This window comes from Clinocottus analis, unplaced genomic scaffold (assembly GCF_023055335.1).
Source record: "Clinocottus analis isolate CAN_PGR_092001 unplaced genomic scaffold, fCliAna1.0.p SCAF_9, whole genome shotgun sequence".
NCBI lineage: Eukaryota > Metazoa > Chordata > Actinopteri > Perciformes > Cottidae > Clinocottus > Clinocottus analis.
Genome location: NW_027176251.1, coordinates 10,675,521 through 10,700,578, shown reverse-complemented (window position 1 = coordinate 10,700,578; position 25,058 = coordinate 10,675,521). Strand labels below are relative to the sequence as shown.

Genomic DNA, 25,058 nt, shown 5'->3' with positions numbered 1-25,058 from the left:
AAGTTCAATATTGTAGACTCATGGTGTGACACTCTAATTAGCTAATGAACTATCACTTTTGAATTGGGCTCATGTAATCTAGTTTTCTGCCACAATTTGTTACCTAGTTCAAAAGGTGTGTGTGTGGGGCGGTGAGAGGGGAGAAATAACATTCACAGGTGCATTTAGATATGAAAAAACTGTCTGCTTTATTGTCATGGTAATGTTCTGTACAATCAACAGAGAATTGAGGCGCTTATGGTAAAAGTCCAATCATCTTCCCTCGTGCAGACTGAGAGACGTCGTCTGCGCAGTCCTGAAACCCAGTTACAAGCTACACAAACTATACAAATTACCAGCGGACATGACACTAATCCTGAGATATCATCTCAACATGTTCGGTTCCATATCTACAGAATATAATTCATAAAATCTGCACGTCTTAACTTGTCCGTCTACAGATGGACAAGATGAAACAGCAGAGTCATGTTGGTGAAATGCATCGTCCTGGTAAAGTACAGTGTAATACAAACAGCAGCATGAACAATGGTGATCGAGTTCTGGGTTTCAATTAGTCCATAAAGACTGCTTGTCTCAAGTCAGATTATTAGCCTATTATACAGATGAATGAAAGTCAAAAATGCACATAAAAGACAAGATAATCCCTTTGGGCTTGTCTGCTGCAGGACAACGTTTCTCAGTACCTCCCTGCATAGCCTCAGGAGTCACAGTCTTGAAAACAGAGGGATTAGACCGAAACATAAGCTTGTCCTCCGGGGTCGCTTGTGCAATGCAGTCCAGTTATTCATTAGAGAATCCTGCAAGGAGAGAAGAGAGATAGAGATATGTAATTCAAGACATAAGTTGCAATTACATTCTTTAATTAGCTTTGTTTCCATCACCACAAGATACAAAATACTCTTTGTCAAAGCAGTGCACTCATTTTATTTGTTTTTGGAGAGAAGGTTAGATCTAAAAAGGACGTCACATTAAAAGATAGTTCCTCATAAGAGGAAACCTCGCTGGCTGCATACACAAGCTGGACATTGAAAAGGGATTCATCAAGAATAATGCATTTCTTCGGTACAGTGTTTCTCTAACTTATTGTTCAATGATTTAATAACCCACTTTCCTAAAAAGCCAAAATAAAGTCAAACTGTGCCTACTGCCCCCAAAACATGATTACAAATACTTAAAAAGGAGCTATATACCTGTTAGAAAAATTCACTCAACACCTCCGAGAAAAATCATTAAAACAGGAACATTTATTCGTTGCAAGGAAGGAGCAGAGTCGGAATTACAAAGTGATAGACAAATTGCATATCCAAGTCTGCTCAAAGAATGAGCGAAGCACTACCCTCTTAAATAGTTTAAGTTTATCAATACACCGAGGCCACCATGACGTCTTCATGGCTTCATCCCACCATTATGTCTTTGGATTGGCCTCGGCATGGTATGATAACAATGGAATTGCACGTTCTTTCAGAAAGAGACGTACAGATTTCCGTGTCTCATGGCTATCAGGAGACATGCCAAGCTTGTGTGTATTATTAAACAGAAACAGTAAGATGAGGAGACTGAATACAACAGTGAAAAAGTAGTTGATTAAGTGTAAATAAGTTTTTCTTCCAACAATACCAGATTCAGAGCATTAATATAGCAGAAAACAACTATTTGCCATGTAAAGTTGTAGGAAACCGCTTGCATCAATGTTTAATCTCAGCCCATGTTGATCACATACACTGCGGCAGGAAATACACTGGGACCTTTGACTTGGTTTACATGGTCTATAAAAACAAAGCAATGGCGTCATTAGGAGAAAATGAAGTCACACTCCTCTGTGTGTTGTAATCAGAGCATCTCTGGCGTGTGTTTCGGTAGCCAGGCTGGCTGTGTGTGCATGTTAGTGCACAAGAGTCCCTCCCTTTGAAACCAGAGGTCCTCCCTATTTCTTCCCCTGCCTCCCTTTGTGTCCTTGTCCCAATGGCTAGCCAACGGCTGTCGCTCCGCACTGATCAATAATTAACTGACTTTTGAGCTGTAACGGTTGATTATTCAATTAGTTACTTGAGAGAAAAGGAATCTAAAACTATTTGGATAATCAGAGCACTCCTCCTTCGTTCAGAGATTAAGATAGCGACCCATCTCCTGTCCTCATTACCTCCCATCTCTCTACCAGCACCATCTAATTAAGGCATAGAACGCTTTCAAAAATCAATTTAAAAATAAATCATTTAACCCTATAATATTCTAAGCAATGTTATAAAACATGATCTTTTTCCAGCTTCTCTGATGTGATGATTTGCTGCTTTAAACTTTCGTTGAACATGTTTGAGTTTCTGTTAGTTGGACAAAATTTGATGACACTCCTTTGGGCTTTGAGAACTTGTGATGAAAACATCTATTTTTTTTCCTGCCTGACAACTCAAATCAATTAAAATAAAAATGTATTTACTGATTAATTAACAGACACATAATAATGTTTGTTGTTTATCATAACAAATCAGTGTAAACACGCTAAATGAGTGGGATCCTTAAAACAAGACGTGAGTTGATATATTAAGTTATAATCTAGTTTCAGGTTGAGGTTTCAGGTCTACTTTATAACATACAGTGATACAATTAATTAATGATACATGTCGTTAATTCATTCAATCTTATTTATATTCAAAATATAATTGAGGGGCAACCCTCATTCACATATACAAAGAAAACAACAAAGATACCAACAGAAAAGAGGCAATACCTTTGTAGTATGATAACAAATTTGAGAGACAAAAATAGGATAATTATGATGTAAATACTCACCCTTTTGCCTAGTTCTGTGCTCCCCTGCTCATGCTCCTACAGCCTCTATAGCCTCCCTGTCTCCTTTAGTTTGGCCACCAGGTCCTCGACCGTCTCCACCTTCACTCCCGCCAGTCTCTGTGGCGGCTCATCCACTCTCAACACCTCCAGCCGTGATGTCATGTCCAGCCCCAAGTCTGCAGGCTTCATGTTAGCGATCTTCTTCTTCTTGGCTTTCTGAAAGTAAGAAAACACAAGAGAAGAGTAAAGTATAGATTCCGTTAAATTTTATTTAAAACACTATCCGTCTATATGGCATATATTAAAAAGGGATTGCTGTGTAGAATGAACATTTTCTAAACTAAATAACTGGGCCCAATTCTTTTTTACCTACCATGATATTAGGCAGGGTGGCATATCTGGGGGTGTTGAGTCGAAGGTCTGCGGTAAGCACCGCTGGTGTGTTGATCTTAATAGTTTCCATGCCACCATCAATTTCTCTCACCACTTTAACCTTGTCTCCTTCCAATGACACCTCTGATGCGAAGGTACCCTGCAATATTAAACAGACAGAGCAAATTCAAAAGATTAAATCCAGAAACAAAACAGTCCATTGAGAAAACAAGGAAACGTTTCTAACTCTGCAATGGCCGCCACACATGATTTGAGGTTACTTGAGTTCATGGGTTCAAGGAATGTGTAACCTCAGATTGGTCAGAACTTTGAAATTAGCTGGTTAACATGTCTGGGTTTACATTATAATCAGTGCCTCACACAGCTCAAACTGTACACAGTGAGATTACAGGTCAACAAAGTGCTCCACCTACTGGTCAGTCAGTGGAACTTCACCTTGACAAAGCGGTGTTTGACCTCTGCTGATCTGAGCAGGATCACTGTAGCTCTCACCGACTCAAACTAGTCTCCGCTAACATTGATAAGCCTGCAGAGGCGGAGTCTGATATCAGCACTATGTCAACGGCACACATTGGACACTCGTTAAAACAAAGTGGGGACAAAAAATAGAAACTGGTTAATCTAATTCACCGCAATCATGCCAGGAGTTGGACCAGTTTCAGATCATTAAATAATTTGGGACAGGTTGTCCTGTTGAGAATAACTGCATTTAAAGTTAGAACTCACCTGAGGCCAGTCCAGTAAGGCCGCTGTCATCTGGCCGGTCTGATTGCAGTCGCCATCGATTGCCTACAGAAGCAACACGAGTCATTAGTTTCAAATTTAGGTTTACAGTTCTTTATGATCATACGCACCACAATTAGAGTGAAACAATTGCTTATTTTTCTTTTTTCAAAATCACGCAAAGAAATCCAAAATGACAAAGACATAAATAGTGCAAGTTAAAACATAGGGCTTATGCCTAAATATGAATAAAAATAAAGTAACATATTTGTGGCGATATTGAAAATAGAAAAAGCTGAATGTAAACATGTATGCATATGAAAAGTAGAAAAGTAAAGTGAATGAAGGCAAAGTGACCAGTGACATAGGGCTGCACCCTGTTCGTCGACTAGTCTTGTCATTTTGGTCAAAGTGGACTAAACATCTTTTAGATTAAAAGTGAGATTAACTAAAAGGTAACAGTCCACGTTAAATTCTTCATGGACAGCAGTGAAAATGTGATCAAAAAAGTTAAATTAATCTTGATTTCAACCTGTTTGCCAAGGATGATAAGTTGAGCTTCCTCCTTCTTGGCCAAGGCAGCCATGATCTTGGAGACCTGCAGGGGTCCCATTGTGTCATAGTCTTTCCCAGTCACCTCCACATGAATGCCACGATCAGCTCCCATGGCGAGGGCGGTACGTATGGTCTCCTAAGTGATGGGGAAATACGGGTCAAAAATAACTATGTGTTACCCAGAAGGCTAATTTTCATTTGTTGTCCTGAGGCCATTAAAACAACAAATGAAAAGACAACATATAAAATAAGAACCAGAGACAGCAACACACTAATAGCTGAACAGGATAAACTGCTTAGGAGGAGAATTATTTTTTTTACAATAAAGCTGAAGCCCAGCAAAAATCTATAAATCCACTAAAAGAACTCCAAAAGTAGGGAAAAAACACACTGTGCTGGTCTGTATGTCTCTGGCACATTGACTAACAAGAAAGGGCTACAGGGTCTGGCCCTGTGTGACCCACCAGCGCTTGCTGTGGCCCACAGCTGACAGCCACCACCTCCTTAATAAGCTTCTTCTCCTTCAGCTTGACCGCCTCCTCCACGGCGATCTCACAGAAGGGGTTCATTGAGTGCTTGACGCCATCCGTCACCACGCCACTGTTGTCTGGCTTCACACGAATCTGAGGAGGAAGACCACAGGACAGTCAATACGGGGGCGCCTGATGACAAACAACCTAGGGAGCCTGGATTGTAGGGCAACCTGCCAGACGCAGGAGAAAGAGTGAGCCAGCACGATGTCTAGAGGTGGAAAAGCAAGACATGTTTAGCAATTGGCACACTTTTTTGGAGATGGTGTCATCTCTTTTATTGCTTAGAGAAGAACTACTTGTGAGCACATAACACATGTAATCTGGTCTAGTGTTGATTAGCATGTGGCTATTTAATTTGAAAACAAAGTGCATTGATGTGCTGTAGAAGAAGAAAATCGTCAGTGAGGTATAGCAATAAGGTTTAAGTCACAGCTCATATTACAATTCATGCCAAAGGCATCTGATGAGCTTGAGGTCACGTCTCTGAGCCGAGCTAGTTCTTCCAAACCAAAGTGGGAAACAGGACTTTTTCCTAAACCCCTGACAAAACAGCTACAGTGGTAGGAACACATAGGCAAGTGGCCAGTCCTTTGTACCGTGCCATATAACTTTGGAATACACAGTTTAAAATATTCATTGCAACAATTGAAACAGGATGATGAATAGCAAAAAAATATCACAAATGAAATACTGATTTTAGAAGACTCAATCTGAACAACGACTTACAGCATACATAACAAGAGCACATTCAGATTTTCCAAAAACACACAAAACCTAAACAAAGGTACTTTAGCTGAATCATTATGATCATCTGCCTAATAATGTTGCGAGCAGAAGACAACTTAAGATGTATCAGAATTGAGCAGTGACAGTGCCCAGATCCTGCTGTGGGCAGCTGAAGCAGGAGCGTTCCTGCTGTTACATGACACAGCTGCACATATTGATTGTGGTTGTATAAAGGAGACTGTAAGATCTAAAGAAAAATAATAATTGGAAATGACATCGAGTGACTTCGCCATGGTTATACAGACTCAAGAAAAAGCTGATTGTGTGGAGGACATGTACATGACAGACATTAGGTTAAGTTACATAACTTAAAAAGATCAGTCTTACAACTGTTATGGAAACTAGCGAGTGTGTCAATTTAGACAATCTAAATAATTCATCATGCTGTCGGGTGAACATATCAGTGTAACTGCAGATTGCGTTCATCTATACGTGACCAGGTAGTTTTGCTCCTCAGCTCTTGAGCCATAGACAGCTTGTGGTAGCAGGCTAACGTTAGCTAGCAGGAAAGTCAAGCGAGTAAGAACAAGAAAACTACACTTTAAAAAAAGTGAATACGCCCGTTGGAACAGTGAAGGGATATTTACCTTTACAGCGTAGTCAATGACACGCTTAACTCCAACGAGGACACGGCCAGACATGGTTGCTGAAACGTATACCTTTGCGGTACAGGAGACGGCTAACGAGTGTCACCGCAGTGAACCTTCACCCAAGGAGGAGAGGTCGGACCTATTTTAGCGTGACTCTAGCTGAGGGGACCGCCTCCCATTCCAGCCAATGAGAGCAGACCAGTGAGAACGCTCTCTATACTGATAGGCCAAGACGGATGAAACCCGTTGTTAAATTCATTATTAAAACAAGTCAGTCGGTGTCGTGGTTTTAGTGAGTTAAAGCCAACTAATAATTATTTAAGTTTTTTTTAATCTATTGAACCCATTTCATGTCCACTGTTATTTGTCTGATGGTTTAAATAGCTTTAACTGTAAGAATCAGGATAAATCATCTGTGAATAATGTAGTGCTCCACAAATCTGCGTCCTAAACAAAGGCCGAAGATGAAACGTTCCGCTTTATGTGTGGCAAAGTTCACGTCAAACGACAGTGACGCAATGAGGTCAAGGGAACATGATACATGTCAAGTAAGTTATAAGTTAAGATGACCAGATAACATATTTTTGATTTCAGGATGTTATGAAATGTGTCCTAATAAAATATTTCAAATTTTAAGATATTCTGAAAGGTGTCTTTCTCATACCAAATATGAGAAGAAGAAGAAAAAAAGAAAAAAAACACATTTTATTACAGGCATATTTTGTTATTAATTGGCCACATGGGAAATTAATTAAATACCTAAATGGTGACTTTGGTCAATGTATATGCTATGGTGCCTCGGTGTGTTAAAAAAAAAAAGCGCTTCCACCTTTTTTCCACTTTAATTTTAATTTCAAATTAGTGGCAGGGAGCTACAATCACCTCAAATTACAGCAAAGTCAAGTCCCTCACTGACACACATAGTACAGACGAAATACTAGAAACACACCTTATAATATAATAACACCACACACTACAGCATCTGTGGCTTCAACATCACTCAATGGTTTCAACAGACTGTTTTGTTTTAACAAGGTGTACCTAATAAACCGGTGCAGACGAAGCGAGTGTTTGTTGTTAATCTTGGTGAAGTAAAGTCAAAATCCCTGAGCAAACCACTGTTAAAGCACTCTTTACATTTAAGTCTAGCTGAAAGAGTTGACTTTCCGTGAATGAATAATACTGAATGAATAATACACTTCATTTATTGTTTACTGTTTTACTGTTTACTGTTTTTCTGTTTTCTTAATGTTTTATTTTTCTGGTCTTTCTTTTTATATTTTCTTTTTATATCGAGCTCTTGCATTGAAAAGAATCACAGAATCCGGCGTCAAATTCCATGTATGTTAAATGTACATGGACATTAAAGCTAATTCTTATTCTGATTCAGATTCATAACTTTAAAAGCAAAAGTAAACTTTATAGTGATGGACAGACTTGCCATTTAAAAAAATAATCATGCATTGTAATGAGAAACTTTCTAAAAATAATGACTTAGTATTTCAAACATCAATGTGTCAATATTTTGAGCTGATAAGTTGTTTCCCTGAGATAAGCAAGCCATTATTTGGACATTTTGTTTTAAAATATCTACTTTTTTTTTTTATGAAAGTTTTTTATTATTATTTTGTGATACAAATTAATTGTTTGATAACGTTTGTTATCCTCCTGTTTCCCTCATCTTTTTTGTGTGTGTCAATTTCCATTCTCTGGGATCAATAATAATAATAATAATAATAATAATAATAATAATAATAATAATAATAATATGCCACTGTGTAACTTCTGAAGATACCTTTTTGACATTTGTGTAAACATCACTCTCTGGACACTAACATCTGATTAAGTTATACTTTCTTCTTTTTTTTATTGGACTGTTTGATCTTTCCCACTTTCTCTCAAGGTTACAAAGCGATAACATCTGACTTCTTGGTAACGTCACACTATATATTATGACCGGAGCAGAAACCGTTGTTTTTGAACGCGTTAACCGTATGAGATCCAGATCTTCAGAGTCAGCTCGGGTCAGCAACGGCAGCGGCGGCCTCCATTTTAACTCCGACACCGAGCCATACCTCACGTGTCCTGGTCTGTCTCTCTCACATGACCCGAGTGTTTGTTCCCGTGATCAGCACTTCCATCTCCGTCTGTGACACAGAATATCACTTTTTACTCCAACCCTGATGGATATGCTCGAACAGAGTCTGGACAGCGCCAGGTAACCGGGACTCGGTCAAAATGGCTAACTGGCGCAAGCTAGCTCCAACATGCTATTTCGGATAGCTAGTTTAGGAAGCTAAGGCCTAACCTTAAAAACACTATTGTAGAAACGCATAGAATTAGCAGTTTAATTCGAAAGAGAAGTGGGATACTTTGCTAGCTGGATAGCTGACTAGTTGTATCGCAGAGGACCTGTGTCCAGTTGTATAAAACATGATTAGCTAATAACAAAAGAGCTAAGTTAGCTTACGCGATGTATACATAAACTACTGTGTTATAAGCCGATGTGGAGTAGGGACTTCAGCCGTGTTGTGTTTTACTTTGCGGTCGTGCTGTTGGGTGACTGGCAGTCACAAGTTTGCCATCAGCTAAAGCAAAGTTGAGGATCACAGTAATTATATTTTATTTATATACACAATACTCCCGGGATAAATACTGGTTGTGTTAAACTAATTGTTACCTGGTTTGCAGCCAAGAAAAGCAAGAAGAAGAGGTTGTCCAGACGTCTGACGGTAAGAAAATATTCACCAAGCTGTCAGTTAAAACACATGGTATCCTACACAACAATGATGCACTAAGCGATATATTTTGTAAAATAGCCCCAAGTAGATGTAACGTTAACGTATGACAAACTGCTCCATCTGATAAATAAGCTTCGTGTCACCGAGTATGGCATGTATTTCCTCTTCTGTTCAAACTGCATCATGCAGGAGGCACATATTATTTTCTGCAACACAGCTTGTTAGATTTCTTTATTAGTTTTTCCTTTTTTTTCATTCTCACGATTGACTTTTTCTTCCCCCCTCCGCCCGCTCGCCCCTCCCTGAGACGGCGCAGGAGAAGAGCAGACAGCTGTTACAATAGCCAGTGTTCAGCAGGCGGCAGCGTTTGGTGACCATAACATACAATATCAGTTCCGCACTGAGGGGGGTCAGGTGAGTGTCTCAAAGATGATGTGATGGGACTTCTTGTGATTGTTGTGCCTTACTGGGAATTTCAGAATGATATCAAATGTGCATGCACAATCTCCTCAAGTAATTGTACAAAAGGATGGGAATGAAAATAGACTTTTTATGCAGACTTGTATATGCTGTATTGTTGTTGTTGTTGTTTGTAGTGTATTTATTGTCACGTCCAGGCTAGGGACATTGGATGCAAATGAGCTTTTAGCTAAAGCCGGTTTTAGTCCAGCAGCTGTCCCTGCAAGAATAGACAATACAAATTAAATACATTTCATTACTGCTCTATAGTTAGTGATGCATTAATGTGTCCCTAACAACATATTGGTTTAGGGTTAGATAGAGTGCATCTGTATAGCACTCTCAGCAGAAAACAGACTTCAGAGTCACTTTACACGTGCTGTGGAATAAACATCAACGTGCTGTTTGAACAGAGGCATAATTAACAAGAGAGCAAGAGACAGAGCTTCACATTACATACTGATGAATGGCATGGAATGGATTATGCATGGAGCATGACAATGGTAGATAATATGATTTTCTGTAAAGATGCCCCCCCAACCCCCTTCACATGTGCTGTATTTGTGCGTTGCCATTTATGGTTTGTTAAACTCAGCGTTTTGATAGAGGCGCACTCACGTCACAGTGAGAAGAACCTGGGTTCCCCTCACGAACAGTGTTATGTTGTCATACCTTTTCTCTGTTCTCCACTCAAAAAACAAGTCAGGAGGTAACGGTCTCTAACCTGACAGAAGGTATGAGTGTGTGGGTTTTATTTTTCTAGTCTCACGCGTGTCTCCTACCATTCCAATAATGGGGTATTCACTCCAGCGGTATTCAGTATTTGACAGTGGAACAAATACATTGATTGGAAAAAGTACATGCATGATATCGTAGTTGGTTTATCCTCATTAAGATATTTACACTGGAGGCAATTAAGTCAGGGATCCATGTGACTCATTTGGCGTAAATAAGGCTAGTTTGAGCGATCATGTGATTGCAGCCAGGTCGGGGATTGGCATGGAAACGCTGTCACATGTCAGTCAGGAGGAGAGTCACATGATGGAGTGTTACAAACACTGATTCATGCCACAAACAAGCTATTTTTTGTGACTTGTATTAAAAAAAATTGAATCAGGCACATTCTGAAGCATCAGCAAATCAAGAGGGATACAATATGCTCATGCTTCAAAATGTGTGATTAATGCGCTACTGCAGTGTTTTTCAACCATTTTTGAGCCGTGGCACATTTTTTATAACAAATAAATCCTGCGGCACACCAACAACCCAAAAAAGTTACAAAATGTTACATTGTAGCATAATACAGCATATATGGTAGGTAATTATTGTGCTACCTACTGGCATGGAAGAGTATTTAATTACCTGGCCAGTCACTATTTTGCAGGCTCAGACAATTCAACAATGGAAGATTATTTGTTGAAAAGTATTATTAAGTGAAATTGGACATTTTCCCACGGCACACATGACGATCTCTCACGACACACTGGTGTGCGCTACTGCATTGGACTATGGTGTCAGATACTAGGTATAAATATGCTCAACAAATCTTCAAGTTGGGTACGGTTTTCATTTGCACACAGTACACCTGTCATGAGGACGGTAGTAAACCACTTGAATAAACAACTGGTTTCTGTGGTTCCTTTCTCCACCTTGCAGGTGACGTATCGTGTTGTTCAGGTGACTGACCAGCAGCTTGAAGGTCGAGATGATGGGGGAGGAGCAGTGAGTGTCGTCTCTACAGCTGCCTTTGCTGGGGCTCCTCAGTCTGTGGCCCAGGTACCAAAGTCCCCCCCTCTTTCATTGATTAACGAGAACCCACTGGGGATATGGACTGATTTTAAAGAGTTATTACTTGAAGTCTAAAGCCTGCAGTATTTCAGCTTTCATCCTTTCAACAAGTCTTCCTGATTAAATATTAAAACCAACAATGAATTTATTCTGCTAACGTATATCGTCTCCGGAGACATGCCGTAACACTCATTGTTGTCCAAACACTATTAAAAACCCATGAATGAGACGTAGCATTGCACAAAGCCGTGTAAATAGTGAAGCATGTATCTGAGCATGACAGCTGCCCGACACGGTGCTACTCATGGAGATTAAAAAGGAAAATGCAGAATGTTTTCAGAGAGAGACACCATGGTATTGTTCATAACCAGATTCAGAACATGTTTTTGGTTCAAAACGTACAATTATCCTTGCAAGATTCAAATTTGTTTTCATTTGCAGTACACTGACGGCTTGACTGACCTTGCTGTTCTCTCCGCTAACAAGATCTTTGCTACGTCTTTTTTTTTCCCTCCTCAGCTGTCAAACTGCACCGCGTCTTGCTTGGGGGGTCTCGAGAGGAATGCCAGTATTGAATCTGACAGAGACTGAGGTGTGCGTTTACCTGCTGTGACCGCTTCATTGCGACTTGTTCAAGCCTCCCCTCTGTCTCTCTCTTATCTGTCACAGGCTGTGATCCAAAACCCTTTCAGTAATGGAGGAAGCCCAGCAGGAGAGGCGGTGGGAGGGGAGACGCGCTTTGCTTACTTCCCAGCAACTGCGGTGAGCGACGGGACCGTGGCCGTGCAGGCCGCAGCGGATCCCACACTCACACAGGCAGGGGGTGAGTCAGTTCTCACACTTAATTTGGGTTGAAGTTTAGCACAGTGTCACTGAAAATACTGGCCAAACTAGACCCTGAGCAAACAGGAGTGCATCGCGTTTATTGCACTCCTGGCGTTTTTTTCCTAGGAAGTAGTAGATGTACAAAGATCACCACAAAAGAATAGGACCCTACAAAGTACTTTCGGTTATTATTGATGTTGCGTTTTGCTGAATACTGTAACAATACAATATTACCAGAGACACAAAATAAGTGAGCTGCATTAATCGTATTGCGTGTCACATGTCCACCCGCTCTGCTTCTCTTCCTCTTTTCTGCCATATGTCGTCATCTAGCTGTTTTATGTGTCCTGTTTTATGTGGTTTTGGGGTGGTGATCTAGACGAGGCTGGTGGACTGTCAATGAGGGTGGTCGAGGCTTGGTCGACCTGTTAGTGGGGTGCTTGTTTTGTTTGACCAACAACAGCGGCCAACGGTATCAAATTACTGATGTACAATGGTCCCTTGTTTATCGCGGTGGATACGTTCCCAAAATAGCCCGCGATAGACGAAATCCGCGAAGTAGTCAGTTTTATTGTTTTTACCATTATTATACATGTTTTAAGGCCGTAAAACCCTTAACCACACACTTTTATACACTTTTTTCAGACAGGCATTAACAATTTCTCACATTTCTCTCTTATTTAAACACTCTCAAAAGTTTCGCGGATTTAAAAAATAAGCCCGAACATATTTAACAAATTTCATTTTAATGATCAATCTACGAGGTCCTCTGACCGGGAGCTGCTCCGCTGACTTTTTATCCAGACGTATTCTGTGCCGAACGTATTCTGTCCTGTACAGGAGACAGTGCACTGGGGAGATTGATTGACAAGGGTTTACAGTACAGTCCCTTAGCTTAATGAGGGCGCAGAACACAATGCACGTTCATACTGTACGCTGTAAAAAAAAAAGTCTGTAAAAGGTGAACCGCGTTATAGCGAGGGACGACTGTATATGTAAAAAAAAAAAAAAAAAGCCCTCATTTGAGAAGGTGAAACTAGAGAATGTTTAGAATTTTTGGGCTTGAAAAATAAGTGTTAATAACAACAATTGCTAATTAATTGATCGATAGACAATGTATCTACTCATCACCTCATCTCTGCACACTCTAAAAATAACAATACACAGGCACAATCACGAGTCATACAAGGTTATAGTGTTTTGTCGGTGAATCTTTGGGATTTTGAAGAGCTCGTTTGTAGAGTTAAAAAAAAATAATTTTATCCAGTACAAACACTTATATTTTCAAGCTAATGCAGCACATTGACACACCCTGCCTGTGTCTCACCAAGCGTGCGTTGTACTTTCATCACATGATGCACATTTAGACAAGTCCGACGCCCTTAAGGCCATTTAAAAGTTGACACACCTCAATTACAACTTGTGTGATGAACTCGTTAGTGCTTGCAGTATAAACTCATAAAGCAAGCTCTGCTAGATGATGCCACAGAACGGGAAGAAGACCATGAGGTTTCTTTGCTGTGGGTAACGGCCAAAGCCATGGCCTTGGAGAAGGAAGTGGGCAGCCGTCTTTCTTTTCTGTGAGCCTGCGGTAGTTTAAGCAGCCATAGCATACGGACTGAGGAATGCACTGGAGGAGGGTAGATCAAAGTGTAGTCTTTGCGCAAGCATCATTGTTTATATGTATCACAGTATATTTTAACAAACAAACAAAAGAAAAACAAGCTTTAAAAAATTATCATGAATATGAACAGGATGTGCAGTGGAAGCAAGAAGCCGGTAAAATGGTTCTTTTTCATTACTAAATAATTGTTGTTGTTTTTTTTAAACAATGAATTTAAAACACATTTATTATTAATTAAAATGGAACTACATTTTATTTCTAGAGCAGCAGCATTAATTTAGAACAGTCACATTAGTCAATATCTCACTAGAATCTAATCTAAAATCCACTTCCAGACAGCTTCTGTTTTAGCTTGTTTGTAACTGTTCACTTTTAGCCGAGCTCGAGTGCCGGGTTTGTGTAAAACTTCAGACAGACCGGATTGAAATATCAGTTTTTATTTTATTTTAAAACCATGGCTTTTAACTTGCCACGGTTCTGTTGCACTTGCAGTAAGCAGAGTAGTTGGAGGAGCTCAGACCCGACAAAAAGAGCAGAAGAGATGCTGCAGCGTGATAATTAATTACTTCAAAAACGTAAAAAGCACAGATCAAAGAGACAATAATGTTTGAGCTCATCGTTAAAAATCAACCCTCACACTCTTATTTATTGTGAAATAATAAATTGGAGCATCGAGAGTCAGCCTTTTATGTTGGGTTGCCCTTTTGTTTCTCGCCGCCTTGCTAACTGACTGCTCTGCCTTTCACAGGTCAATTTTATGTGATGATGACCCCCCCTGATGTCATTCAGACGGGCACACCGCGAACCATCGCTCCTCGAACACAGCCTTACCCTGCGTGAGTATCGGCTCTATCAGTTGCTGTCTGGGAGAAGAAGACAGTATTGATATTGAAGTCTTGAGATGCAGCTATTTCTGAAAACAAAGTAACTGCTGGTCAGTTCTCGTAAAACACCATCGTTATCTTCAATGGAAATGCCACTCGAAATAGACCATTTGCTGGTTTTAGCTGACAAGCTGTGATTTGCTTAAAGGTGAACTTTAGTTTAAAAACAGGACAAATTGCTTCTTAATGTCTCGTGTTCAGAGCCATTCACAGCCATTACGTTGGATATGATTTCTGATTTGACATTTCTGTCCCAGTGTTAATCATTTACTGCAAAGATCACAAACATTTGAGTCTGATGCTTCAGCACAAATCCCCACAAGCTTGATGGTCTTCTTTCAGTTAAAGAAACCTCACCTGGCAAAGCCTCAGATATAAACCCCTTAAATCAACATTGACGCATATTGAGTGAACAAAGCATGCTGAATTCCCCGGAATCTAAATGCTAATGCGGCAGCAGGCTGCGGATGAGGAAGAATTTTGTCTACAGCAGAGAGATTGAGCACCAAATCCAGTTCATATGGAATGCCTAGTTGGCAATCAGTTTGGTCAATTATTGTAAGTCATATGTAGATATGACTAAAATAGTCATGCGAATTGAATTAGAACTACTGCAAGGCTTAGTTGATGCGACATGAAACGCTGCTATTGTTTATTTTAGCATATCCTGGCTTTTTTCCCCCTCCAATATTTTCTTATGATGTTTATCCCTATAATTCACAACGTGCATCATTATAATCATGCATCAAGCGATGCTGACTCCCTCCAACTGTTAGCCACATGCTGGTGATTGCCGTTATTAAGATAATCAGCAGGCTCACGTGAGCAACGACGAACTGAGCTTTTGTATTTGCGTGATGCCTTGTTCTGGCCTACTACGGATACAAATTCTGACGAGCTTTATTTCAAATTCAGAGTTCACTTCAGTGGCAAAAACACATCGAGTCACAGTGCTAAGGAATACAATTTTCTTTAAGGTCCTCTAACTATGTTTTTTTTATTTTTTATTCCTTCTTTGGTAGAAACCAAAGCCCATCAATTTGCTTACATGGTCACTCAAAATGAACACATGACCCTTTTATCAGATTGAGTTAGCGCTGACCTAAGTGAATATTCCTCCAGCCCCTTATACTTGTGGTATAACATGTGGAACTGCATTATAGTTATTCAGCGAGATTACCAATATGGGTTGGCTAGTTTAGCACACAACATATGAGCTCTGGTTGTTCTAGGTAGCACATAAGCTCCAGTTTTTCCTCCTCTTTCTGATAAGTTTCTTTTTAAAAGAACACACAAACGGAAGAAAGACACTTTTAACCGTCGCTGCCTTTCATGTATTATTTGTCAGTTTGAGGGTAGAGCAGTATATGGTTAGACAGCGAGGATGTTGACTGCTTCTGTGATTTCAAGAACTTAAGATTTCTCAAAGATTTAGGCTGCTTTGTTGTGGGCCGCATTATGGGGAGTTGTAGATTCGCCTCAAATTTGGCAGCCGCTTCGTCCTTTTGATGTCGCTTGATATTCACAGCGCACAGCCGACCGCTCTCCAGTCAAGAGTAACGAACAAGTCTACGTTTCCATGTGTTGAAATGCAAAGTGAAATGTTTTCTTCATCTTTCACAATGCCTATCTGCAATATGTTTGTTTCTATCCATTTCCTCATTCATGAATAATTTATGACTTGTGACACAAGCCTCAGAGTTATATTTAGGTGTAAACTAATGAACAGTGACATTATCGTTGACATGTGAGTAAAATGAATGAAAATTTCCCACCCTATCTGCCGTTCGCAGAGATGAAAACGAGCTGCTGCAGCATGAAGGTTTAAACTGGTGAGGACAGCTTCCACATTTCTCTCACATCTTTTGTTTTTCACAGCAAATGAACCAATCAAATTAGTCCACGAGAAGAGAGAAGAAGCACCCTGACCTCTGCCCTCCCTCCCCTCCCATAAGTCCCCGGTGATTCTCTAGACACAGATGTAGCGTTTCTTCTGTGCTGACCCTGATCCATTGTTGTTAGTTGTGGCAAACTCGTTTCTCTATTAGGACTTAACAAATCAGGTCGATGTTCTCTATCCGGAAACAAATGGCTTGTTCCACACTTCTTATTTTAGTATCATTTTCAAAGTGTCCCTTGTTGTAGCTGTTTTGAGTTTTGTCCTCATTTAGCCTAGTTTTGAAGAGAGTGCTGCAGGGATGACGTCTTTTTGGGGGCCAAACCCGAAAGGTTTGGCCAAAAGCTTTTTTTTCTTCTTCACATTCAGCTTTGCGTAATATAAACTGTGGAAAACATAAGTTTATGATGTGCACGTTCAAGTACATTCATCAAGTCAAGTAACAAGCTAACGTTAGACTAAAATCAATGAACACCGTGGCCACATGAGTTTACACAGCGTGAAGGATTACTTGACGTGTTGTTGTCTCATTTAGACACTTGTTAGCAACCACCTTCATTGTATCTACGGACATATTTTACAATGAAGTACAAAATGTTAAAACCTCTTAAGCTTGTGTCGACCTTTATGTCTTTAAGACTTTATGTCAGCCATTTAACCAAAAAAACGATCGACTTCGAGACAAAGGAACCAGACGTATTAAAATGTGAATTTCTGTGTTTTAAGACTCATTCCTTCAGCACTCTAAAAGGTAGATTAGTAGTCAAACAGGAAAAAATGAAGCCATGTGTTTTGTCAATTTCACCATTTATGTTTTGTATAATTGTTTGTACAAAAGCAATTAAATATATATATTTGGAGAGAATATCAAGCCCAAGCTGCGGTCATCTCACTTGTATCTCAATGTACATTTAATACTGCAGCCTAATGAGATGGGAGGGAAGAAAGAGAAACCATTTTATTTCTCTTTCGAGGATCGATATAAGATCACACAAATGTAGTCCTCGTCTGCATCCTTGCTTTGAATTATATTGATGAAGCACTAGCAATTGTGCACCGCTCATTTTTATAAATTTCTCCAGCAACAATAATTCTCAGGAGCACTCAGATGAGGTGTGCCTCTATAACAGTGGGGGGGGGAAGACGTTCCTCTAGGCCTATACATTTAGTTATTCATACAGTCATCCACATTTATTTTTTTCTAAACACTCTGCCTAAGAGTACTGTTGGACTGAATCCATTATAAAGCTGAAATTCCATTAAGATGCGTTGAGATACAAGACGGACTGCAGTTTGGCTTGGCTGACTATCTCAAACAGAGATATCAGCAGTCGAGTTGTGTAGATGGGTCACAAACTCACTGCAGTAGAATAAAGAAGTGTCGTAGAGCGACACACGAGGAACACGTGTGACCTTACAGGACATCAGAACTTCCCGTCCAAGATGTTCTTCAGCAGAGGCCTCCTTTTCTGCACCGTTTCTGTTCTATTGCATGGTTGTTGATTCATTATAAATAGATTGACTGATGTATTAATTGACATGATTTTATGCAAGTGTGTTATTGGCCTGTTCATTCTGTGGTGGCCGGATGGATGAGTCTCCCTGTCACGTCTCAGGGACTTAATTAACAGAATACCTAAGGGAGGACACAGACAAGAGACAGTTGTGTCATTAGCCGTAAGCCCCAGACTCCAATAGACGGCATCTGTTTTTTTTTCAATGTTGTAATTTTACAGCATAATAAAGCGGAAAGCTCCCTTCAGGCCACACCTGGGAAGAGGGCAGTAATAAGATGGTTGGATGGGTCTCACTATTCCAGTCAAAGCAGCCCAGCTTCAGGACATTGGGGGCACCGGGGCTGCATATGTGGCCTTGTATGGCTGTGCATCTCAGTATTTCTACCGTACGCACTGCATGCCTTCAAAGGCTCCTATTTAAAATAGCATACTGGTAGTAGCAAGGGCTGTGGTTACAATAGGCTTGAATTTAAAGATAACAGTGAAGAATGGTTTTCAATAGGCCCAGGATTAGGTGAATTTGGGGGATTGGATTGGATTTGTGCCTGATTGTAGAGCAGCCAGAGATGGGAGATATTATAGCGTGTGAAAAGTGTTTTATTTCCTCTCTGTCTGCAGGAAAATAGATGGACCGCGAACACCGAGAGATGAAAGGAGAAGAGCGCAACACAATGAAGGTGGGTAATTAGCGGCGATTGTGGCTTTTGATTTCATCAGCATAACACAATGCAGTGCAGTGTCTAAATGGAGGATTTTTGTTGAAAGAACCACCAAGTCCTGTCTAAATAATCTATTAGGAATAGATAACGTATATGTTTCTGGACTGGCCACTAGGGGGTGCTGTTAAGCTATCAAAATTCAACAGTATTTCATACCTGCAGGGCATAAGCTGAAATGACCAGGCGTAAGAAATTAAAACATGGTTCTTTCAACCCAAACTACCTCTGATCTCTTTATAAAAAGACATGTTAAAAATGCTGGTTGTATGTTCATACATTTCATATTTGTTAAGCTGTTTTCTATATAACATTCCATCAGTTGAAAGGCGGAGAAGAGACAAGATCAACAACTGGATTGTCACACTTTCCAAGATCATCCCAGACTGCAATATTGAAAGCACCAAGACTGGAGCAGTAGGCTGTCTCACTTCACTTCTGCTGCCAACTGTTCTCTGACGTTTCTGTTTTGAAATGGTCACCATTCCTCTCTGTCCTCTCTAGAGCAAAGGGGGCATCCTGTCTAAAGCTTGTGACTACATTCGCGATTTAAGGCAAAGCAACGTGCGACTGCAGGAGGGCCTGAAGGAAGTGGAAAGGATACAAGTGGACAATGAGTTGTGCAGGCAGCAGGTAGGAGTATCAGTCTGCACATTAGCCCTACAAATATTGGTGTCATGTGAAGTTTCTAGGAATTCAATAATGGGTAAAGAAGGTCTATGAATGATAATGTATAAATCTTGCTTTGAGGTGGCCGGGTGTTGCAGATAAATAGTCACAAATAATAAGGCGGCCACAGCAGGCTGCATGTGTGTCTGTGAAGATTGCCACTGCATTGAATAGAGGAGTTTGCTTTGGAGTGCATTGCAACATCCTCTCACTCGAGTCTCGGAGGCATGAAATCCACCTAGCCCTATACGCATCTTCACTTTTTCAAGACAAACTCCCCCTGAGACTTCCGCCTGTGTAGCTGATCATCACAGCCTGACAAAAAGGGATCAAAAGAGTTTGCGCTTATATAATGTTACCTGAAATCAGCGCTTTGAGAAACTGTGGGAATAATATACTCAGGGGTTGTGTGAGAACTAACTGCATGCTAATGCACTCAAAGTATTGTGAAATCTTGCATCTCCGAGGCTGCCACATCTCCCCATTGAGTCCCAGGACTGCGAGGCTCTCTGCAATATACTCTTATTCTGATGCTCAAAGCTGTCTCCTCATTGTGAAGCCAAGGAGAATTTGGGTTTCCCCTGAGGGAAATGTAGCAGAGATGACATACCTCAAGATTTGATAATCCAGTTGGTTGTGGACAGAGGTGTCTTTGAAAAGGGCTGCACACTACTCTATAATCCCAGGGATTGAATAGCCCTGTGTGTGCATTACACACAGCCAGCACTCTCGGTCTTCAAACCAAAAAGTTTGGTGTCTAAACTTGGAGCTATATTTAGCTGTCACGGAGATGAAGACAGTGATAATGAGATTTTTGTTCCCCCCCCCTCTCTCCTTTGTTCTTAAGATTGAAGAGCTGAAGAATGAGAACGCTTTGCTCCGAGCGCAACTCCAGCAGCACGGCATCGAGATGGTTGGAGAGACGCCGCCGCAGTAAAGCAGAGACAAAAACCAAAACATAAAAAAGAACAGGGAGGGGGGATCACCACTCAGACATACGACCGACACGTTGGAGGAGAAGGCGAGACGATGGATGTGGGGAGGGAAAATGTAAAAAAAAAAAAAAAAAAAAAAAAAAGGACTTGTGAAGAATCACTTTCTTTTTAGTGAATGCATCCTTCCCTGGGTTCCCAGGTAGAAAAACCCTTCACGGCCAATTGCTTGTGGCTGTACTTGACTGTTCAGTCCTATTGAGATAACCACCTGCTCCGAGAAAAAGATGCCTGCTCACCACCACCGGTGCGTCGCGAGCACTCGCTATGAAAGAAAACCTCTGCTGAACTCCTCCCTTGTTTTGTATTTATGTCTCATGGACTATGATGTTTTGCCGTTTATTGTTTTGTTTTTTTCCCTTTTCGGTGTATTTCTCTCCCAACCCAAAAATTACTGGTTTTGATTTAGTTTGTGCTTTTATTCTGTTTGTGTTTTTGAGTTCTGTATTAATGTTTGTTTTTAGCTGCTTTAATTTATTAGTCTGCTTGCTGGCAGAAGCCTTGATGGAGACCAGTTACATAGAAGCTCACACACCCCAGAGTAGCAGATTGAATTTTTAAGTGAGGAAACATCAAAGTACGCAAAACATTGTTGATACTAGACACAGAATTAATGCGACGCACACACGGCTTACCTAGACCTAAACACAAACAAGGAGCTGTGCCGACCGGCGCTTCTCCACCGATTTATGTAAATAAGACTTCTTGTGTTTTAATACAGATCTTACACAACGGTAGAGCAGATTATCTCTGGGAGTAAACAATCAATAACTCATTAAGTTCATGCTGGCCCTTTGTCATAGTAATTACCATGAAGTGTGTGCAATCTGGGAGCTTGATTTGGAAAGAAAGAAGGAAAAAAGGTGGTCTACTTGAATTGTTGGGCATTTGCTTCACCAGAAGAAAAACAAAAACACTTTTAAAGATCCAACTGTTCAAATGCTGTTTAATTACAAAATGAAACGTACGAGTGTGGAACATGTCAACAAATAATGAACCCAAAGTTCTGGATCGTGGACTGGAGGAGCGAGTGCGGTGCGGCTCTAATTCCAACTTTTGTCAAACTATCAATCAAAACTGGGTTTTTCTTTTCTCATTTTTTTTTTTATATCTGTGATTTACCGGTGTCTCGATACGCGTAAGAATAATCCCCACATGTTTCATTTCAAGCTGTTTGCTCTATTTTGGTATTGCAACACTTCAAATGCAGCTCAACGCACAAGGGGGAGGATGGGGAGAGGGGGAGGCCCCCCGGAGAGCGGCGCTCAAAGACCCTGCTCACTATGGAGCAGGAGTACACAGGAAATACTGTGTCGCACTTCTTAGTTGAGCATAACTCGTTCCCCTCCAAATGAAGGAATACTTTGTAAGTGGGGAAACTTGGAAATGAGCTCACGTATTTGTCCACTCACTCAGGCGAACAATAAGTAAACTGTAATAGCGTTGTACAAATGGCAAAACCAATATTAACATTGTTGATGATTTTGTGAATGAATATACATGATGTGTTGTTTTTTCCCCTGCCGCTTTGGGCGATGTGAGCAGAAGCGGAAGGGAGACGTCAAGCTTCGGAGCCACTTATTAGAGCATGCTCGCTTCTCCCCGTGTCAACAGCTGAGGATCCAACAGAGCAAAACCAACGCTGGCAAAATCAGGCACACTATCACGTTTTAATATCTCAGACTCGGCAAGTTAACAGCTCGTGCTGTGGAAGTGCTGTTCTGCTACAACTGCCGGATTCAAACCTGATATGGATCGTGCGAGTGTCTGATCTATCCAACGAGGCTCCTAGCCAAAGTTGAATGATAGATGTTTTGCAGTAGACTTTTTTTTCTTTTCTTCTTTTTATTACACCTCCAGTAAGAGCAGTGCAGAGAATGTGAATGTGATGACATGAATAATGCTTTAGAAGACGGATGTTCACAAGTGAAAAGGTCACTCGTGGCTAATTTTATTCTATTTTTTCTTCTCTCGTTTCTTTTTGAGAAAGGCAGAAGAATGAAGAGAAAAATAAGTCCTTTCTGTAGCAGCCTCACTTTTCTCAGGTTAGATTTTAAAGACACCTTTTTAAGTAATATGGTGAAAAAATAAAACTTTCACTAGCTGATAACCTTTATGGACTTTGGTTGTGGCTCATTGTGCTTATGCAGGACATTTACAAACAGAAATACTGTATTACTCTAAAAGTTTTCCACCTTGTGTTTGTTTTAACAGGATAACATAATAATTATAATAGATTTGGGTGAAATGAAACATGACCATCACTTTAAATTTTGACTTGAGTCAAAACTAGCTCTAAAGTCAAGTGTATATTTTGCTCGCTCTGTTTCAGATGAATCCTTCAGTAGTCCTCATTTTTTCCCCATCAAAACTGCTTCATATTTTATTCGATCTTTACTAAATTTGGTTCATAGAAGCCCCATTAAAGCCCATGAAAACTTGATTTTGAGACAATTTGCAACAATTCAAATTTTTAAGGGGAAAAGACACACCATTGTTAATCAATAATTAAAAGCTCAGCTAAACTGCTTCATCATGACCGTGTGGGAGTTTTTTGACCAGCTTTGATTAACAGTGCTGGCAGCAAACCCACCAACTGTAGAGTTCATTCAAATTATGCCAAATCCAGATTAGAGGTATCACCATTTTCCCAATGGAGAAGAACAGACCAAAATGCAAACACAGAAGTTGTCAAAGCAACCAAAACTCTTCTAACTTCGGCACAAAAGAAAGAGAATTGTGTAGGACTCCATCCCTCATAGTTAGAAACTGATTGAGAAAATAATGGCTTTTAGATGAGCCAAGAAATATATTGATGTGGGCTACTTGATCTGCCACACTTGTACTTGACCAAGATTTATACATTTACTCTGAGGGAAATATGCATCATATTTCATCTACAGAAATATGACGTCAGAGTGGCTGAGAGTAACCACAAATCACCACCGTACACCGCTGTCATATTCCTGTACATTGTGTTGCAGGTGTTCTCCAAAACCGCTCAGCCAATCAGCTTGATTCACTCAGCAGTTCCAGACATGCATCCGCTGTCTAAATAACACATTTGGAGGAGTATGCCTCCTCGGAGCTCTTCAGTTCACCCAATCGATTGATCAACACACTGGTATAAAATTGAAACCAGTTCGTTAGAACTCACAGAGGGCACCTTGGGTGAGAGAGATCAATGGTGGATAAAAGGCGCATCAGTGAGATTGAGCTTGACTTTGCCGGTCGGGGCATCGAGCGCCAGCCTGCCGCTCCTGGAGAGGGAGCGGCCGTGATTTGGATAATCTTTTAAATGCAGACAGGGGCGCTGCACGCGCCCAAACGTTAAGACTATTTATAACTCAGACTCATTATCTATCAGGATTCATTAGGCGGACGAACTATGTGTTACATTTGCCTCGGTTTTGTCTTGCCGAGCCCTCCTCCTCCTCCGTCTCCAGGCTCTTCAGCTGCCATTCAAAACACACTCAGCTCGCCAGGCAGGCGTCTGTGTGTTCCTGTCTCTATTTGAAGTGGCTGATCTCCGATAACGCGTACCTCTCTGATTGGGACATACTGCTCTGTCTGTCTGTCTGCTGCCTCTTTCACCCCAATCCTGTAAAGAGCTCAGTGAAGAGAAACACGCAGAGCTGAGATACAGTCGGTTTGGAAAAAAGAACCCCAGGACGCGTAACGTGCCAGGGAGGGTCTCTTTCACCCCTCAGTGCGGATAATTCACTCACCATTAATTGATGCATTAATTGGAAAAATGAAAGTGCCGTCGCCCTGAACTCATTGTTATTGCTGTAATTATTTGTAACGGATTTGAAACAGAGGCCCATGTCTGGTCGCCATCGAGCAAACGTCTGCCTCCACGCTTGGCTTGAGGATGGGACAAAGATGTGAATTGGGAAATACCGGGGGGGGGGGGGGGGGGGGTTGTGTTAAAGCATGTCTACCACAGCACATGGTTGACTGGTTTCCATTGAACCCGTGCTGGCCAACACATTCTGCTGGCGTAGTCTCATGTGCCTTTGTGCTTTGCGAGTTCAGGCGCTCGCCCTCTGGAGCACGTATTGTCTACTGCTCGGCCGGTTTCACATTCCCGCTCTCGGAGGTTGTTTTGTGTCCTCGTGCACCATACTGATTCATCTTCCAACATTAATAACTCCGCAGCATCTGTCTCGCGCACAATAGTAACATCAGCACAATGGTGTTTTGCTGCTGTAACGACACGGGGCAAAAGGACCATCTGAGATGTTTTGCTGTTGTTTTTGAGCAACCATGCTGTTGGACTGATGAATGTAAAAATTCTGTTTGCATTGGTTAAAAAAGACTTGTTTGACTTAAAGTTTCGACACGTTGTTAAAAAAATAAGAAGACAGTGGTGAACATTGAGTGTTGCAGAAATGAGTCTGAAACAAGGTTGCTGGTTATAAGAAAATGTAACATTTTGTTCTATACGGCAGAAAGCAAATACATACTAAGAGTGAATCTTTAAGCTTTTACGCATCTGAAAAAAGGGCAAGTGGCTAAATAGGACAGTGAAACATCATTAACCTGAACAGTCTGCCTTCACTGGCTGAAGAAGAAT

At 40.8% G+C, this 25,058-nt stretch overlaps 2 protein-coding genes across 4 annotated transcripts; one reads left to right on the top strand and one right to left on the bottom strand.

Moving 5' to 3' along the window:
* Window positions 1-163: 163 nt before the first annotated feature.
* etfb (electron transfer flavoprotein subunit beta) lies at window positions 164-6,497 on the bottom strand. The gene is made up of 7 exons (XM_068570066.1): window positions 6,365-6,497; window positions 4,923-5,081; window positions 4,436-4,594; window positions 3,907-3,969; window positions 3,161-3,319; window positions 2,788-3,003; window positions 164-797 (listed from the first exon to the last, which is right to left on the bottom strand). Exons 1-6 carry the CDS (start codon window positions 6,416-6,418, stop codon window positions 2,833-2,835), a joined length of 765 nt encoding a protein of 254 aa, XP_068426167.1. The 5' UTR covers window positions 6,419-6,497; the 3' UTR covers window positions 164-797; window positions 2,788-2,832.
* Window positions 6,498-8,342: 1,845 nt separating this feature from the next.
* usf2l (upstream transcription factor 2, c-fos interacting-like) lies at window positions 8,343-22,600 on the top strand. 3 transcript variants are annotated; one of them, XM_068569428.1, is made up of 11 exons: window positions 8,344-8,585; window positions 9,059-9,099; window positions 9,416-9,522; window positions 11,224-11,343; window positions 12,025-12,178; window positions 14,553-14,640; window positions 16,482-16,520; window positions 18,721-18,779; window positions 19,141-19,235; window positions 19,323-19,451; window positions 20,335-22,600. In XM_068569428.1, the coding sequence occupies exons 1-11, from the start codon at window positions 8,551-8,553 to the stop codon at window positions 20,422-20,424; spliced, it is 957 nt and encodes a 318-aa protein (XP_068425529.1). In that variant the 5' UTR covers window positions 8,344-8,550; the 3' UTR covers window positions 20,425-22,600. The 3 variants fall into 3 exon arrangements, with proteins under 3 accessions (XP_068425531.1, XP_068425529.1, XP_068425530.1); XM_068569429.1 differs by having other exon boundaries at window positions 8,347-8,585; window positions 9,425-9,522; XM_068569430.1 differs by lacking the exon at window positions 16,482-16,520 and having other exon boundaries at window positions 8,343-8,585.
* The last annotated feature ends 2,458 nt before the right edge of the window (window positions 22,601-25,058 follow it).